Source organism: Echinops telfairi, unplaced genomic scaffold, assembly GCF_000313985.2.
Source record: "Echinops telfairi isolate 266 unplaced genomic scaffold, ASM31398v2 ScPeMD7_7468;HRSCAF=8506_0, whole genome shotgun sequence".
NCBI lineage: Eukaryota > Metazoa > Chordata > Mammalia > Afrosoricida > Tenrecidae > Echinops > Echinops telfairi.
This window is the reverse complement of record NW_022111369.1, coordinates 48292785-48308715: the sequence shown is the minus strand read 5'-3', so window position 1 is coordinate 48308715 and position 15931 is coordinate 48292785. Positions and strand designations below refer to the sequence as shown.

At 39.6% G+C, this 15931-nt stretch overlaps 1 protein-coding gene across 1 annotated transcript in view; it reads right to left on the bottom strand.

The window, feature by feature from the left end:
* The window catches only part of ADAMTS3 (ADAM metallopeptidase with thrombospondin type 1 motif 3), a 326092-nt gene that overhangs the window by 5481 nt on the left and 304680 nt on the right, over positions 1–15931 (bottom strand). Inside the window, exons 19-21 of the mRNA XM_045284278.1 lie at positions 8352–8484; positions 4119–4326; positions 1576–1693 (exon numbers count right to left, since the gene is read on the bottom strand). Coding sequence (XP_045140213.1) covers positions 1576–1693; positions 4119–4326; positions 8352–8484 — 459 coding nt within the window. The remainder of the gene's footprint in view (positions 1–1575; positions 1694–4118; positions 4327–8351; positions 8485–15931) is intronic.

Below are 15931 nucleotides of genomic sequence, written 5' to 3'. Positions count from 1 at the left end.
CAATCATAACTCTGAAATTGTTGCTCACAAAATGAAAATTTATAAAAACATTACATGATGAAAGTATGTTCATGGGGGGAGGAAGGGGAACCTATCACAATGATTGACATATAACCTCCTCCCAGGGGGACGAACAACAGAAAAGTGGGTGAAGGGAGACAGCAATTGGTGTAAGACATGAAAAAAATAATAATTTACAAATTATCAAAGGTTCATGATAATTTACAAATTATCATGAGGGAGGGAGAGTGGGGAGAAAGGGAAAAAATGAACTGGACTCAAGTAGAAAGAAATGTTTGAAAACTATAATGACAACATATGTACAAATATGCTTGACCCAATGAATGTATGTATGGATTGTGATAAGAGCTGTAGAGCACCCAATAAAATGATTTTAAAAAGAAAAAAAAATTACTTGTCAAAGTAAAACTCTCAACTACAGCAGTGCTTTGTCTCCCTCTTGTGGTCCCATTTGTCCTTGCTCTAACACATTTCTAGTTCATAAGGTTTCAAATACTTCAAGTCTGAACATTGTCGACAAAGAAAACAATTGCTAAAATAGTTACATGACAATATTCTGAATTGAAGGAAAGGAAAATTTCACGTAGCTGTTGTTGATATTCCATCGATGGCTTCCTTGTGGTGTTAACTATTTTTAAAAAATGTGAAAAGAAAATGCAACTTGTTTAGCTCAAAGTCCCACCAGTGAGGTAAAGCCATGCCCAGAGTTGTCACGAGGCTGAACTAGGGGCAAAAGGGACAACGGGGTGTACGAGAGTGTGCCCTGCAGGCAAGGGCAAAAGGACAAGTGTGACAGGGCACAGGAGGGAGGCCGACAGAGGAGAGAGAAAAGGAACTGGGTAAAGATAGAGTGGAAAGGAAAGCCAAGAGGCGAAGGAGGGATGCAGGCAGGAGGAGAGAGAGAGGGGTCAAGAAGCCAGGAGAAAGCAGGGGGTGCGGTACGAGGGAGAGAAGGTGAGACAGAGAAGTCAGACATGTTTACATTGAACACTTTTAGTAAAATGTTTCCAAACCTCCAGTAATAGCATACCTTCTACTATGCTTGGAGGGTCTATTGAAATGTGGAACAGAGAAAAGAGTTGGAAGCCCCCGGTAAAGCGGAAACTGTCAGAAGTGGCATGGCTGGTGGCCTAGCATTATCGCATAGGAGGGCAGAGGCGCAGATGCAGCCGTCAGCGTAATTAGCTGGTGTGAGACGTCGTCTCCGACACCATCTCGAAGAACTGTAGATTTGGGGGGAGACTGCATTATTGTTCAATGTTGCACTGTATAATTTGCTGATGTTACCATTCTCAGAAGTTTCCAACCCCCAATGACAAACATAGGCCCGATATATATAAGGACAGTGAAAATAAAAGGAAGATTAATGGGGGTGGGGGTGGGCGGGGGCGGGAAGAACTGTGTTAAGCTAGTATTCGAAGATGTTTTCTTTTGGATATTTCTTAAGAGGCCATTTTAAACTCCAGGCTTCACTTTGAAAGAAATGAAAAAAAATTTATTTTATTCTTTTAAGGACTAAAAAACACCAGGGAAAGACATCAGCGTCACACGTACCGTTACAAGGAGGCAGCTGACAGACTCTGGCGGACTCCGGCTTTTCCCCATCGCACTGGTCTCCAGCCCTGCAGATGACCTGCCGCGCCTCCGTTCCTTCCCCGCAGGTGACTGAACACTAGGGCAACAATGGCAGCGATTATGGACTGTGGATTACAGAGACCAGGCTTTTCCATCCAGTGTCTTGCCTGTGCACACACATGCATGCTTGGACACACACACACACACACACACATGCACACAACTCCAGAAGTGATGTTGCACAGTGGTAATTGAGATAAATCCTTGGGTTCACATTCTACTTCTATTATTTACCAGTCTGCCATGATCCATTTTTTCTCATCTGTAGACAGTTGTTAAGTGCCCTTGAGATGGTTGTAACTCATAGCAACCCAATGTCCCACAGGACACAACAAGGACCAGTCTTCGGTCACTCTCCCCATCACTGCTGGGTTGGAGTCCATTGCTGCAGCTACTGTGTGAATGCATCTCATTGGAGGTCAACTTTTTCACTACCGTGGCTTTACCTACCACGGAGTCCTTCTCTAGGAACTGGTCTCTCCTGATAACATGTCCAAAGTATCCTCTCTAGTCTCAGTTCTCAGGAGCATTCTGGCTGTACTTCTTCCAAGACAGATTTGCTCACTCTTCTGGGAGCTCATCTTGTATTCAATATTCTTTGCCAACACCATGATTCCAAGACAGAAGGCCATTGCTCTTAATTATTCATTGCTTTAACATGCATATAAAGTGATTGAAAAAAATCATGGCTTGGGTCAGTGGCAACTTTGTCCTCAAAGTGGCACATTTGCTCTTCAGTGCTCGAAAGAGGTCATTTGTAATAGATTGGCTACAATGCAATACATGGTCTCTTGACTGCTGCTTTCAGGGTCATTGGTCATGGAAGCAGGTAAAATGAAATCCTTGAGAACTTTAATATTTTCTCTATCATGATGTTATTTACGGGTCCAATTGTGAGCATTTTTGTTGTCTTCAGGATGAGATACTCCACAGGAAAGGCTGTCTTCTTTGATCTTCACTAGTAAGTGCTGCAAGCCCTCTTCACCGTCAGAGAGCAGGGCTGGGTCATCTGCACAGCACAGGGTTTCGATGTCTTCCTTCCGTCCGGATGCCTCAGTCTTCTTCATATAATCCATTCTTAGATTATTTGCTCAGATCTGAAGAACTAGGATAATAAATAACATGAAGGGGGGATTTAAAAAGTTTTTGAAAAATGTTTTGAAAGAAAACGGAATTATTCAACTAATTTTTAAAGCCCCCTTCTACTGTCTCGGAGGATGGTTAAAATACTAAAAGAGGGCAAAGAAGGTAATATACGTAAAGCAGTGAGCAAAGTGTCTGGTAATTAATAAGCATTGGATGTGAACGAGGTCACCGGTTTGATACCACTAATTTCTGCTACCAAAGAACTGATGCATGTGAGTTATGGTTCTGGTGAAGAATGCAATGGGCCGCCAGAAGGATGGACAGATCTGTTTTTGAAGAAGAACCACAGCTAGATGGTTCTTTCGAAGTCCAGACGACAAGACTTTGTCCACTTTCGGCATGTTACTGGGAGGGACCAGTACCCGAAGAAAGATCTGAGCAGAGAGGATTGACCAAAAAGATGAAGATCTTCATCTGGATGAGTTGACACAGAGATGGCAACGATGGGCTCCAACAGCAAAGATGTAAGGATGGTGGCAAGACTGGGCGATGTGTTGTTCTGTTGTACATTGATCAGAACTAAGTGGACTGCATCGAAGAATAATTGTTTCTGAAGCGAGTCAACATGTCTGATGTGAAGAAGCCAAGACCGTATGGGGTTTTACACCCTCCTCTTCCTTGCAGATGGCGGCACTTACTGACTTCCGCCCTTGCTTCATGGAACGTTTTGTGAACTGCTGCTTCTGTGTTGCCATAAATGTGTCTCTTTAATGAAAGTCTTCATGCTTTAAATTCAGCCCAGAAAATGCCATGCTATTTTCTTAAGTAGAAGCTATGGATAGAGGCCTGTGTTCTAGGACTCTAAGACTCTCTATTGGGACAAGCTTCCTATTTGTGACGCTGTATAGAGGACCTTCATTCACCTGATTCTTCCTGGGTTTGCTTTTCCCTTCTGCATGCCTTCTCTACCTGCTCTCGGTGCCCTTTCCTCCCACAAATGTTCCTCCTGGGACTCAATGAGTCATTGAGCATTGCCACATACATAACATGGATACTATTATATCTTTAATATGTGAAAGAAACATCAAAGAAATACAGGCAAATAGTCCATTCAGTTAGTCAATCGCTAAACAGGCATCATCTGATTTAGGAACCCTACTCCATCCATTGCCAAAGACACTGTACTACTTTGCCATCAACATCATACTGGGTGAAATTGCCTTTGGAAGGAAATCTTGATTTTCAGCCCCAGGTGCTTAATATTTACAACAAGAGGCAATTTCTGAATACCCATAAAGGCTACGTGATGTTTGAAAAATACAATATGCTAAACAAATACTTATATATAAACACCGAGAGAGAATTCACACACTCACCTCATTCCAGGGCCCTGTTTTCCACTGGGCGGGGCAGGGCCCTCTGTTACAAGGCCGGCGGCTCTCGGGACGGTCTCCCACACAGTACTTGCTGTGCACCGAGCGCTGGGTGCCGTCGTGGAGGGGCTGCAGGCAGCGCACCGTGCGCAGCTGGTAGCCAGAACTCCCGCAGGACCTGGTGCAATGCTCCCAGTCGCCTGCGATCCAGCTGTGGGATGCGGGGTCAGAGGGAACCAGGTCATTAGTAGATGCCTGTCTGCCAGGGCAGCCTAGTCATTTCTACTCTTGGAAAGGCGTGCAGTGTCAGGTGCCTGGCGCAGCTCCGGAAGCAGTTTCCGAAAGATGGAGGCGACAAGAAATTCAAAGGTCTGAGGGCTTCCTCATAAAAAGAGACCTGGCACTTTCACGGGGAGGCTTCAAAAAATTCATGGAAAAAATGTCATTTTCACTTAAATCAATTTTCCCACAAATCATTTGAAGCTCTCTTGTGGCTTTCGTGCCCTCCTCTCTGGCTGGAGCCCTGGTAGTGTGGTGGGTACACGTGGGGCTGAGATCTGCAAGGTCGGCAGTTAGAAACCAGAGCTGCTCGGAGGGAGAAGGATGAGGCTTTCTACTCCGTAATCACTCACAGTCTTGGAAACCCACAGGAATATCAATAAATTGGGTGTTTGGTTTTTGAGGCAGGTGTTCTTGTTTTTCTCTCTCTCAGTTACTCTGGAGTTTTCTCCTTTCCTAATGGATGGTTTGTAAAACGATTTCTGAAGCTTCTCATCAGAATCAGACTACCCTGGCCCTCTTCGGCTTGGTTGGAAATAGCACCAACTTGCTCTTAGACATATTGTTTAACGCTGCTGAATAGATGCGAAAGGAAATGATAAGAAACGCGTCTGATGGTTCTTTAAATAACTGATCTGGCTGCTGCTACTTTCTTTTTCCTTTTATTTTATCATGAACCTATAGAACTTACTCATAATTTGAGCTTTCAATTGGTTCATTTCTACTACTACTATGTCTGTTACTACTACCCGAAATATCAATTCAGTTTGAAAAAAATGAGATGTCTCGATCATATGCTTGACAACGGAGTAAAGGCTGTATGTATTTGAGATGGGGCCAAAACTGGTGTCAGCATTCGTTTCAAGGAGATATGTTCAATAAAAGATTTCACATGGGAAAATGCTTAATTCTAATGTCAAAATCAGTGCTCAGAACATGATACAAATCAGCTATAGACTTAGCATTTCCATTACATCTGTTTAGTGGGTCCTAATGGGCTATTACATTGTGGATTCTACTTTGCTGAGTAATTAGTCTGGAGTATAAGTGAGGAGTATGTTTTGTCCTTTCCAGAGTTATTTTTCTCCTGTAGTTCCCCCCTTACCCCCCAACCCCCATCCGAGGGCATCAAAGTATAACTACGCGAAAACCTTGGTAGTCTTTGAAAGTCACAGTTTCAAAGTGCTCATCGCTTAGCAAACTGGCAAAGGGATATATTGTGGGAACTGAAATACGGTGTTTTCTTCCTTTTGCGGGTTTCACTCACACGTGGCTCTCTTCTGACGATAAATATATGTGAGGAGTACGCCCTAACCTGGAAATCAAGAGGAAAAACTGCATGAACCCACGGGAGCAAAGAAGACTAGGGAGGAAGCCACAACAGCACAGTTCTGGAGTGGAGACAGCAGTGCGACGAAGTCCGCAGTCCTAGGACGGTCTTATACCATTAGTCTACAGTACAAGCTGATAAGCACTGACCTGCCCTACGGAAAGTCAGAGATGTCCAGAGATTGGTGCTCAGCTACCTGGGAAAGAGTAGGTGAAACAGGGTGACTAATGAGAGGTCTTTGGGGTAGCAGTGAGACACATTGATCCTTTACCCCACAAGAGTGCCTGAGTTTTATCCTATGTAAGATTTAAACAAAACTTTTTAAGGGGGACAGGGAGCATGGTCATAAGACATAAGGCTATTATGAAAACAGGCTTATGATAGATTGAAATGAAGGGAGGCAGTTATTTTGCGTAGCTCACTGTTGGAATGGTGACATGACCTTAGCTTAGAACATACTATTTCTGGAAGCGCTATAAAGCAGGCTTGTGTTCCTTTAAACATTCTTTACTGATTTTTTTTCCTATGAAATCTTAACCTTCCATTTGAATTGCGCATATACTATTGAGTTCTTTTATTGAAATGGCCAAGCTCAACCATGCTACATGGAAGCCTATGAACTTACAAGTTTCAAACATCCTTCCAGTCAGTGTTTTAAATACTGTATTTGGTTATACCTGTACATCACAAAGGATCACCTGACACATAGAGACTAACACAACCTTAAAGAGGAAAGGAGTAGGGAAATATAACAAAAAATGTATGGAATTAAAAATAGTGTTTAATATACTAAAATAGTTATATGTGTGCATACATAAGTATACACACACACACACACACACACATGAAAATACAGATCAGAAGTAAAAATCAAAGGACTTGGAAAGGAAATAAGTCTAAGACGCTGCTATCATGTTCCAAAAGAAAAGAACATGATTCTGTATATGAAATCTAGGATAGGTATACTTATAGAGATGGTGATTGGATTAATGGTTCTTTGGGAATACGGCATGGTTGTTGGGTGGAAATAGGGAGCTAATAGCCACAAGAACAAGGATGAAGAAAATGTGCTAAAAAGGCTGTGGTGGTGAGTAGACAGCTCTTCTTGATATGACTGGGCTACGAAATTGTATAATATGTGAACTATGTGCCAACACACCTGTTGGAAAAAGAAAAGAGCATGAAAACAGAACACAATGATTCAAAGTCAAAGAAGGGCATGCCTAAAAAATCTGAGGTTATCAGATTAAATCTGAGGTGTAAAATGAAAAAGGTCTATAAAGTACACAATATAAGGGCTCCTAAGAGATAAACAGCAAAGGATTATCACTGTGAAATATCAGGAAAGAGAAAATCCTAACAGTTTTCCATGGACGAACACCAGGATAGTTAAGTGCAGGGATAGAATGGATGGTGTAAGATATATATAAATAATAATAACAATATATAATATATTAAGGGTTTGCAAGGGTGGTAGGCTGGGCGAGGGAGGGACTAAAGAGGAGCTAATATCAAAGGGCTCAAGAAAAAAGATTATGTTTTGGAATTGTTGATGACAACATTTGAAGATGTCTGCTTGATATAATGGATTTATAGATTGTTACAATACATATAAAAGCCCCCAATAAAATGATTTATTAAAATAAAAAAATACACACACACACACACAAAAGAAAGCTAGGTTATATATAAGACTTGATAACTAAAATGACTACCAACTACTCAATAGCAACACTAAAACTCATAGTCACCATATAGGACAGAATAGAATTGTCCCTTTCTGTTTCTTTATAGTAGCAGAGAGCCTTAATTTTCTCCCATAGATTGGCTGGTGGGTTTGAACTGCTGACCTTGCTTTTAGCAGTCTAACACTTACCAGAATTGCCATCAGGGCTTCTAGGAGGCTAGAAAATATGGAACAACTCGTTCAAAAATCAGAGAGAAAATAAAGTTTTGGATAATTTGTGTGTGTGTGTGTGCGTGCGTGTGTGCACATGCATGTACATTTGTGTATCCCCAAACCGTGCAGTACTATAGGATTATGGGGGAATAATACTGAACAACAGAGGAAGCATCAAAAGTAGATAGATGGAATACAGTGTACTAAAAAGCACCGATGTCTACCTATTTTAGGAGAGGGAATATGATAAAGAACAAATACTTCTGAAGGAAGATGTCCAAGCAACATTGAAGGCACTGGTAAAAACCAAGGCTCTAAAAAATGCTGAAATACCAAGTCAGCTGTTTCAACAAATGGTTGCAATGCTGAGAGCGCTCACTTGTCATTGCCAAGGAATTTGGTAAACTACTGGACCTACTGATTACACGAAATCTTCGTTTGTGCCCCAAACAGAAATGCTTTACTTAGATGGAAATATGTAAATAGCAAATAGCAAACAAAACACAAAGCTAAAAGAGGTGTGGTTTCTGGGAAGCAGAAATAGAGTGGAGAGGAGGGAACTGCAACTTTATATAATGTTACCTATAGAAAGATTGGACTATGTTGACCAGGTATATATAAAGCTTTGGTAAAAACAAACAAATACAATTAAAATAAAAAAGAGTTAAAGAGACCTAAACCCTATCTACTATGACCTCAGAAAATGAGACTTAAAATCAATGCTTACAGTGGGTGTGTACACTCTTGAATATTGCACATTCTTCTAATAGGTTTTGGCTTTTTGTTGGCTTCACAGAAACTTCGATGAACCATCTTACTATCACTTTTCCTACGGCATCCATATTTGGTGTACTGGAAACCTGAAAAATGACATTTATTTCTTTATAGTTAATCAGCTATTCTGCAGCTATATATTTAGTAGCTAATTGATGCAACAAATATTTGGTTGTAGATGAGGACTTCAAAAGGTTCCTGAAATGGGATTAAAAGATACAACAAAAATACAGGTTTTATTTTTCAACATAAGCTCCATCAAGGTGAAGACACTTTTGTACAAGATGATTCTAATTAGTCCATCCCCAAGGAAAGGAAGGTCCTGAGAATGAAATCATGCAAATATAGTTTTTCTACGTTGTTATCTAAAGAAAAATGGTACCCTTTAAATATTTTTAAAGGTTAGAAAACAAAATGAAGTCAAAAGGAGCCAAATCATGATGATAAATTAGATGCTTACTGATTTCCCATGGAAACACCTGCGAAATTGTCTTTTTTGATGAGAGGAATGAGCAGGAATGTTTTAATGGTAGGCAAGAACTCTCGAGTGAATCTGTCCCAGGCATTTTTCTGCTAAAGCTTTCATAATACACAGATGTCATCATTCTTTGGCTTTCCAGAAATTTAACAAGTACCTTAAGCACCCCAAAACACTGCTGATCTTGAACAATCTGCTTTTGTTTGACTGGACAACTTTTACCTTTAATCATTGCTTTGATTAAGCATTATCTTTCGCGTCATACTGGTAAAGCTATGTTTCAACTCTTATTACAGTTCTTCAAAGAAATACTTCAGTATCTTGATCCCATATTTTCTACTGAAAGCTTTGCTCCTGTCTTTAGTTAATCTGTGCATAAATATTTTGGCACACTTCTAGCAGAAAGTATGCGCAACTTTAATTTTTCAGTCAGAGTTAGGTAAGCTGAACCAATTGAGATATTTAATGGTGCTTGAGATTGTTAGTTTATTGTGCCAGCCTGGCCAACAAACACAAGTGGGATTAATTGAAGGGCGGAGAGCTAAAGGGCTCGGCGAGCCTTGCCTTTCTTGTCTCTTGCTCTTTGATCATTGGACCAGTGTGCAGCTGCCTTGCTTGTTCTGTGCCTCAATTTACAGGCTACACTACCTGTGGGACGCCTAGCCTGTGGACTGTGTTGCTGTAAGTTGAGGTCTCTTTAAGACCACACGATTGAAATGTACATCTCTGGAGCTGGAGACTGACAGTTGGTGACCTGCCTGGCTGTTTTGCTGCTGGTGCTAGGGATAGCGTAGCTCTCTCTACAGAGGACTACCGGGTGGCCCTCAAGACTTGAAGGACTGCCAGTGTCTCACAACTGTCTCACAGGAGTGAGTTGCACTGAGCCATTTGTACAGCTTTATAATTTAACTGTTCATTTCTTGTGTTATATATATCTATCTTTATAAGAATATATGTGAAATTATCAGCAATCTGGTTTTATCTCTCTAGAGAACCCTGTCTAACACATTTTGGTACCAGAAGTGGGGTGGGTCAATTGTTTCTAAGGGCTCAATATCCTCCTCTTCTGGATCATCAGCCCATATGTTCCCGTCCCATGTTTCAGGGTCCCAACTTTTCCCAATCAATGCCCTTACTTTGGTTTCAGACACTGCTCTAGATCTGCAATTCAGCTGCCGTTGTAATTCAGCCACTCGTATAATGAGACTCTGGACCTGGTTCTCAGCAATGTCAGCTCTTTTATTAGAGGAGAGAAGGCTCTCCTTTGTAGCACAGATTGAAGCTTTCAAATCCGTTAGTCTGCACCTGAGGCGTGCTTTTGAGGCCCTGAGACCATCTCTCTCCTTAATCACACTTTCCATTGTAAGAAGGAGCAGCCAACCAGCTTGCCTATACTTGTCATCCTTACAAAACTCCTGGAAAATATCAAACATATGATCACTCAGAGCCACTCCTTTAACCAGCACCTCATCTATCGGTGGTACTACTTTAGGTATTATTTTTGCTATTCCACACCATGGATTAGGAAGAGTAGCAGACTTATCCATGCTTTGGGATGTTGAAGTAGCATCACTAGTATTAAGAATAATCAGGCTGAAGAGCCAATTTAAGAAGCCCATATTTATGATTTTATTTCTCTAGAAGCACTCCTGGTACCAAAATGTGTTAGACAGGGTTCTCTAGAGAGATAAAATCAGATTGCTATGGTTTCTGTTATGCATGGTTGATGATCTTCAATTAAGACAACAACAAAATTAAGCTTTTCCTCAAAAATTGACTGGACTGCTACAGCAGCCTTCCTCTTCAATATTGTCTCTTCCCTTCTTGATGTGAATTATTCATTTATTAACTGCCTTGAGGGGAAGTTTATTGCTCCATACATTTTTTATAAAGCATCAATGATTTCATCATTCTTCCACTCAAGCTTCATCATAAATTTGATGTCTGTTTTTACATTACTAGGGCTCCTTAGGGATTAGTTAATTAAAGGTTTGACCAGGAAAGCCCATCAATTATATTAAAAATATACAAATGGCCCTTGGCAGAAAAATGTTCTCTCTCCCTACAATTATTCTTATAAAGAGCAGATAGCCCCATCATTCTCTCATAGAGCAGCTATGGTGGGTTTGAGCCACTAACCGGGCAGTTGGCTGTCTAAAGTTTGCCTACCAGGACACGTTAAGTTCAACTAGTACTACACAAACAGCCCTGGAGATGTAGTGGTTACATGTTGAGCTGTGATCGGCATGGCCAGCAGTTTAAAATTAACTGCAGTTCCTGGGGAGAAAGCCTGGGCTTTCTACTCCTATAAACAGTTACAGCAGTGGTTCTCAACCTTCCTAATGCCATGACCCTTTCATACAGTTCCTCGTGTTATGGTGACACCATAATTTTGTTGCTGTTATGAATTGGGCAACCCCTATGGGAGAGTCATTTGGCCCCCAAAGGGGTCGCAGTCCACAGGTTGAGAACAACTGAGTTGAAGTCTTGGAAACCCATAGTGGGTCACAATGAGTCAGCATTGACTAGATGGCACTGCCTTGTTCTTTCTTTCTTTTTTGGGGTACTGGACAAAATAAATGGAGCAGGAAGGCACTTAAAGTCAAGGGCATGCCAAACAGCAGCTGCAGGTTTCTGGGGAAGAAGATAGGAAAGCATCAAATCTTGACAGAGTGACCACCTGGCAGGCATTTGGACATCATCCTAAAGGTTACAGTGAGTTAGCTGAAGAGATTTATTCCAATAACTAAGTTTGATACTCATGATTATGTTTGTATTTTTGCACTTATTTTGAAAAAAATTAAAACCTAAAAAAGTGACAAAAATAGTATAATAAGCATTGGTATATCCATGATCTATAGTTTCGTCTCTGATTACCATTTCACTACATTTACTTACTCTCGTCTGTTATATAGACAGTATTACTGTACTGAATCATTTGAGAGTAAGCTACAGACATCCTGATCCTTCCCTCTTCAGGACCTAAAGGTGTGCCTCCTTAACAGAAACATTCTCTTATGCACACACAATACTAAAACCAGAAAGTATTACAGATATGATGCTATGATCTGACATATACGGACAAAGAGTACTGCTCACACAGTTTCAGATCATGTAGGCCCACGTTTGTTAAAACAAACCATGGCTAAGCATGTCACTCTGAACATCAGATGGGTGTAGAAAAAGTTCCCCAAGTAATGCCTGTAGTTTTGTAAGGGTGTCTTCAAATAAAAGGCCCAATCAAAACAATGGCTTCTCAGGGGATCTGCTGGGCCAGTTCAATTCCAGGTACAGAGGTCAGCGCACACAATTATGGTGACTGTGGTACTTTTTGAATTCCAAAGGGGTAATCAATAGCTTTTATCCAAGGACACAGGAGGATCACAAGGGCTTATTATAAAGAAGACTTAAGAAAACTGAACAGCAGTGTTAGTGAGAACAGGGCCAGGAAAGCTGAGCTTAGCAATGATTTACCATCCCAACAACCCACCGCCTCCTTCTTGAGAGAAGGTAGGGCTATCTTGGGGAAATTTGGTGGGAAATCTGACTTCATACACCATACAGCCCTGATCCTGCCCACTTATTCTTAGAGTGTTTAAAGGAATACACTACAAATCTCTTACGGATTCCAGGACTGCCATTTTGACATGGTGTAAACCAAAGAATGCAGAATTGTTTGGAGAAAGGTTTTGAGATATAGAAATGCCACATTAAAAAGTATATAGACTTGTACAGAGGACATGTTGGCAATTTATATTATTCCCTAATAAAGGTTTCTATGATTTTTGTCATCTGCCAATTGGACATTCTGTGGTGGCTTGTGTGTTGCTGTGATGCTGGAAACTATGCCACTGGTTTATCAAAGTGCCGTGTTACCCACGGTCAGCAGGTTTCAGTAGAATTTCCAGAAAAAGAACAAACTAGAAGGAAAGACTAGGAGGACACCGGCCTATAGGGCCACCATGAGTTATAAGTGATTAAATGGCAGATTTTTTCTCTTGGTTACGGGACGGTGTGCAATCTATACAGAGACGACAACAAGCTGGATAGTGCAAAGCCAGAACACGGCCTGAGAAGAAGAGAAAATAAAAAAGAAAATTGAAAAAGCACATATATGGAAGATGTGAGGGCTACTTAGAATGTAAAAATTCTAAGACTTCTTAGCAATTTTCATAAATATGAAAAATTTTCATGAAAAATTCACAAATATTTTGAAGGCCTAAATTTTTCTTCATATACAATAAAATTTTCAGAATACATTGTAATGTATGTAAGTCGGTGGGTAACTTATGTTAAAGGTTTCAGAAGTGAGGTTGGCTCCAGGGTGCTTGATAATACAAACTAACCTTTCTCTTGAGAGTTCTGTGCACAAGTGGAGAGGTCATGCCATCTTATAAGAAGACTGGAGCATTTTCATCTTAATAAAGGAAACTGAACTCTGGCAAACCCATTTTGGGTTTCAGAACATCTGAACCTCAATTTAATGAACTGATGTCATCACCAGTCAGTTGATGATGACTCACAGTGACCCTATAGGACAGAGAAGATCGTCTCCTGCGGTTTCTGAGGCTTTACCTCTTAAGCGGAGTAGAAAAACCTCATCTTTCTCTTGTAGAATTGCTGGCAGGGTCGAATGGCTGTCGAATGTGTCCAGTCAAGCACATAACTCTCTAGGCCACTAGGGATCCTTATTTATTGTACAGTACCACTTATTTCTGGCCCCATTTAAAGATAACAAATTGGAACTTCCTGCTGTTCAATTCCTAATAAAGATGAATTGATCCTTGAGGAAAATTCCAACTTCATGTAATTTGCACTGTTCAAATATATCTTTGGATCAAAGGACATCATGTGAAGTATAATTTGACTTAAATATTTAGCACAACACAAATTACTTTAAATAAAGCCAGTGTGCACTTCCTCTCATCTTAGGCTAGCTAACATTACATAAAAATATCCTGATATTTCCTTGGTGAGCAGAGTGAAGAGTGGTATACAGTACATGTTCTATATTGCAAACACTGGAGCTGACAGAGGAAAACAAGTGCCTATTTTTGAAGTCAGCAGGTCAAATTATCCCAGAAACAAGTCTAACCTTTGAGGCACCTAGATGTGTTTTGGTCAGTGTAATGGCAGTCAGCTAGCTTCAATAAAGATTACAATGTGAAAACTCTACTGGGCAATTCTACTCTGTCCTATAGGATCCTTAAGAGTTGGGATAGATTTAATGACTATATATATATGATATATTGTACTGATTATATATATATATATAAAATCAGTACAATAGTTATAATGATATTGCTCTCATAAAGACATTGTCAAATCTATGAATCAACATATAAAAGAACATATGAAACATGAAGTAACTGGTACATAATCAGGGTTATATGATTATAACTAATAGTTTTCATATTATTAATCCTGATAGAATAGAAAGGAATACATGGATATAAAGGCAAAAAAGAAAGGTGAGAACCAGAGGACACCGAATGGAACATTTCTGCTTGTTAGGAGTACCCTGCAATAAATGTGAAACAGAAAATCTAAGAGAAGAAAAAGAGGATTTAAAGAAGCATTGATAAATGGATTCCTATCCTTTCAGGATTCTGAGATTGCAGTGAAAATACTTTTTAATTTATATTTTATTATGTTTAATGTTTCTAAGAGTATAACCTCTATTAGTAATGTTCTTAAGATAGAATAAACTGGGTACATTTACAGTAGAGTAATTATGTAATTGTTACCTCCACCACAGGGTTTGGAACACGGAGACCAACTCTTTAAAGCCCACTCAAAAGTATCTAATTCTTCCTGGATGACATTGTTGCTGTTGATTGTAGGTACAGAGTCTTCATGGATGATGTATTTATAGGTCAGGCTAGAGCGGGTATCATTTTCCTGAGGTATAATCTAACATAAACATGAAACAGATGTATAAATCAACTTAGTGTTTATTTTTGAGTGAAAATTAACCAATAATTAAGTTTTTTAAAATTTTTATTAAAACTGGAAAACTTTCCAATAGTTTCTAAAAACAGTGTCTTTATTTTTATTAGTTGATGTTCAAGCATGCAGGAAAAAAATGCAGACATATATACCTTTGACCATGAAATGTATATATAAGTATTAAGACATTGCACTATGAAAATAGGATTTTATAATAAGATTCAATATAGGGTTCCTTTAAGGTATAGCATATTTCCGTGTATTTAAATTACTTGTTAAAATTATTTTGTAATGATAATACAAGTAGTAACACTTCTCTAAAAAATTATGAAAAAAATAAAAATCTTTATCTTGTTTCATACCAGAGAAAACCAGTCATTTCTGCGGTGTTGGGATGGACTATGCATGCATCTGTATGTGTATGTGTTTGTGTTCAGACATACCTATTTTTCTGACCTTGCTTATTTAATTTGTTATACACATTTCCCAGGAAAGTATATGTGTTTTGAAAACATGATTTTAAATCTCAGTATAATCTTTCATTCTAAAGGTAGTATGCATCATTAACCCATTTCATTATTCCTCAATATATTTATTGATGAGAATGTGGGATTGGTTAAGAGCTTGGCTGAACCATTTGAAGATTGGTCGTTCTCCTATGGCCTCTCCACATGAGAAACATGTGCTCGTCTGCTTCCACAGAGATCACGGTCTTGGGGACCCTATGGGGTCTGTTTGACTCTGCTCCTTAGGGTTGTTATCAGAATGGCCCTGACAGCCGTGAGTTTATATACTTTTTAAATGTCCCACTAGAATCATACCAACTTCATACATAAAGTGCATCATTTAACGTTGTACGTGATTTTTCTTCTTTGCTAACTGAATGTGTTTTTATTTAGTTTCACTCAGTATTTTTATTTAGTTCGCTGATAATCAAGTTTAATTTCTTAAGCTTATTAGCATTGTATTTTGTCTACTGCACACTGCATGTTCATGTCTTCTAGTCCTTTTAAATTGGTGATTGCCTCCCAGTCATTCAGGCATAAAGTAATCTAAATAAAAATCACACACACACACACACACACACACACACACACACACACACA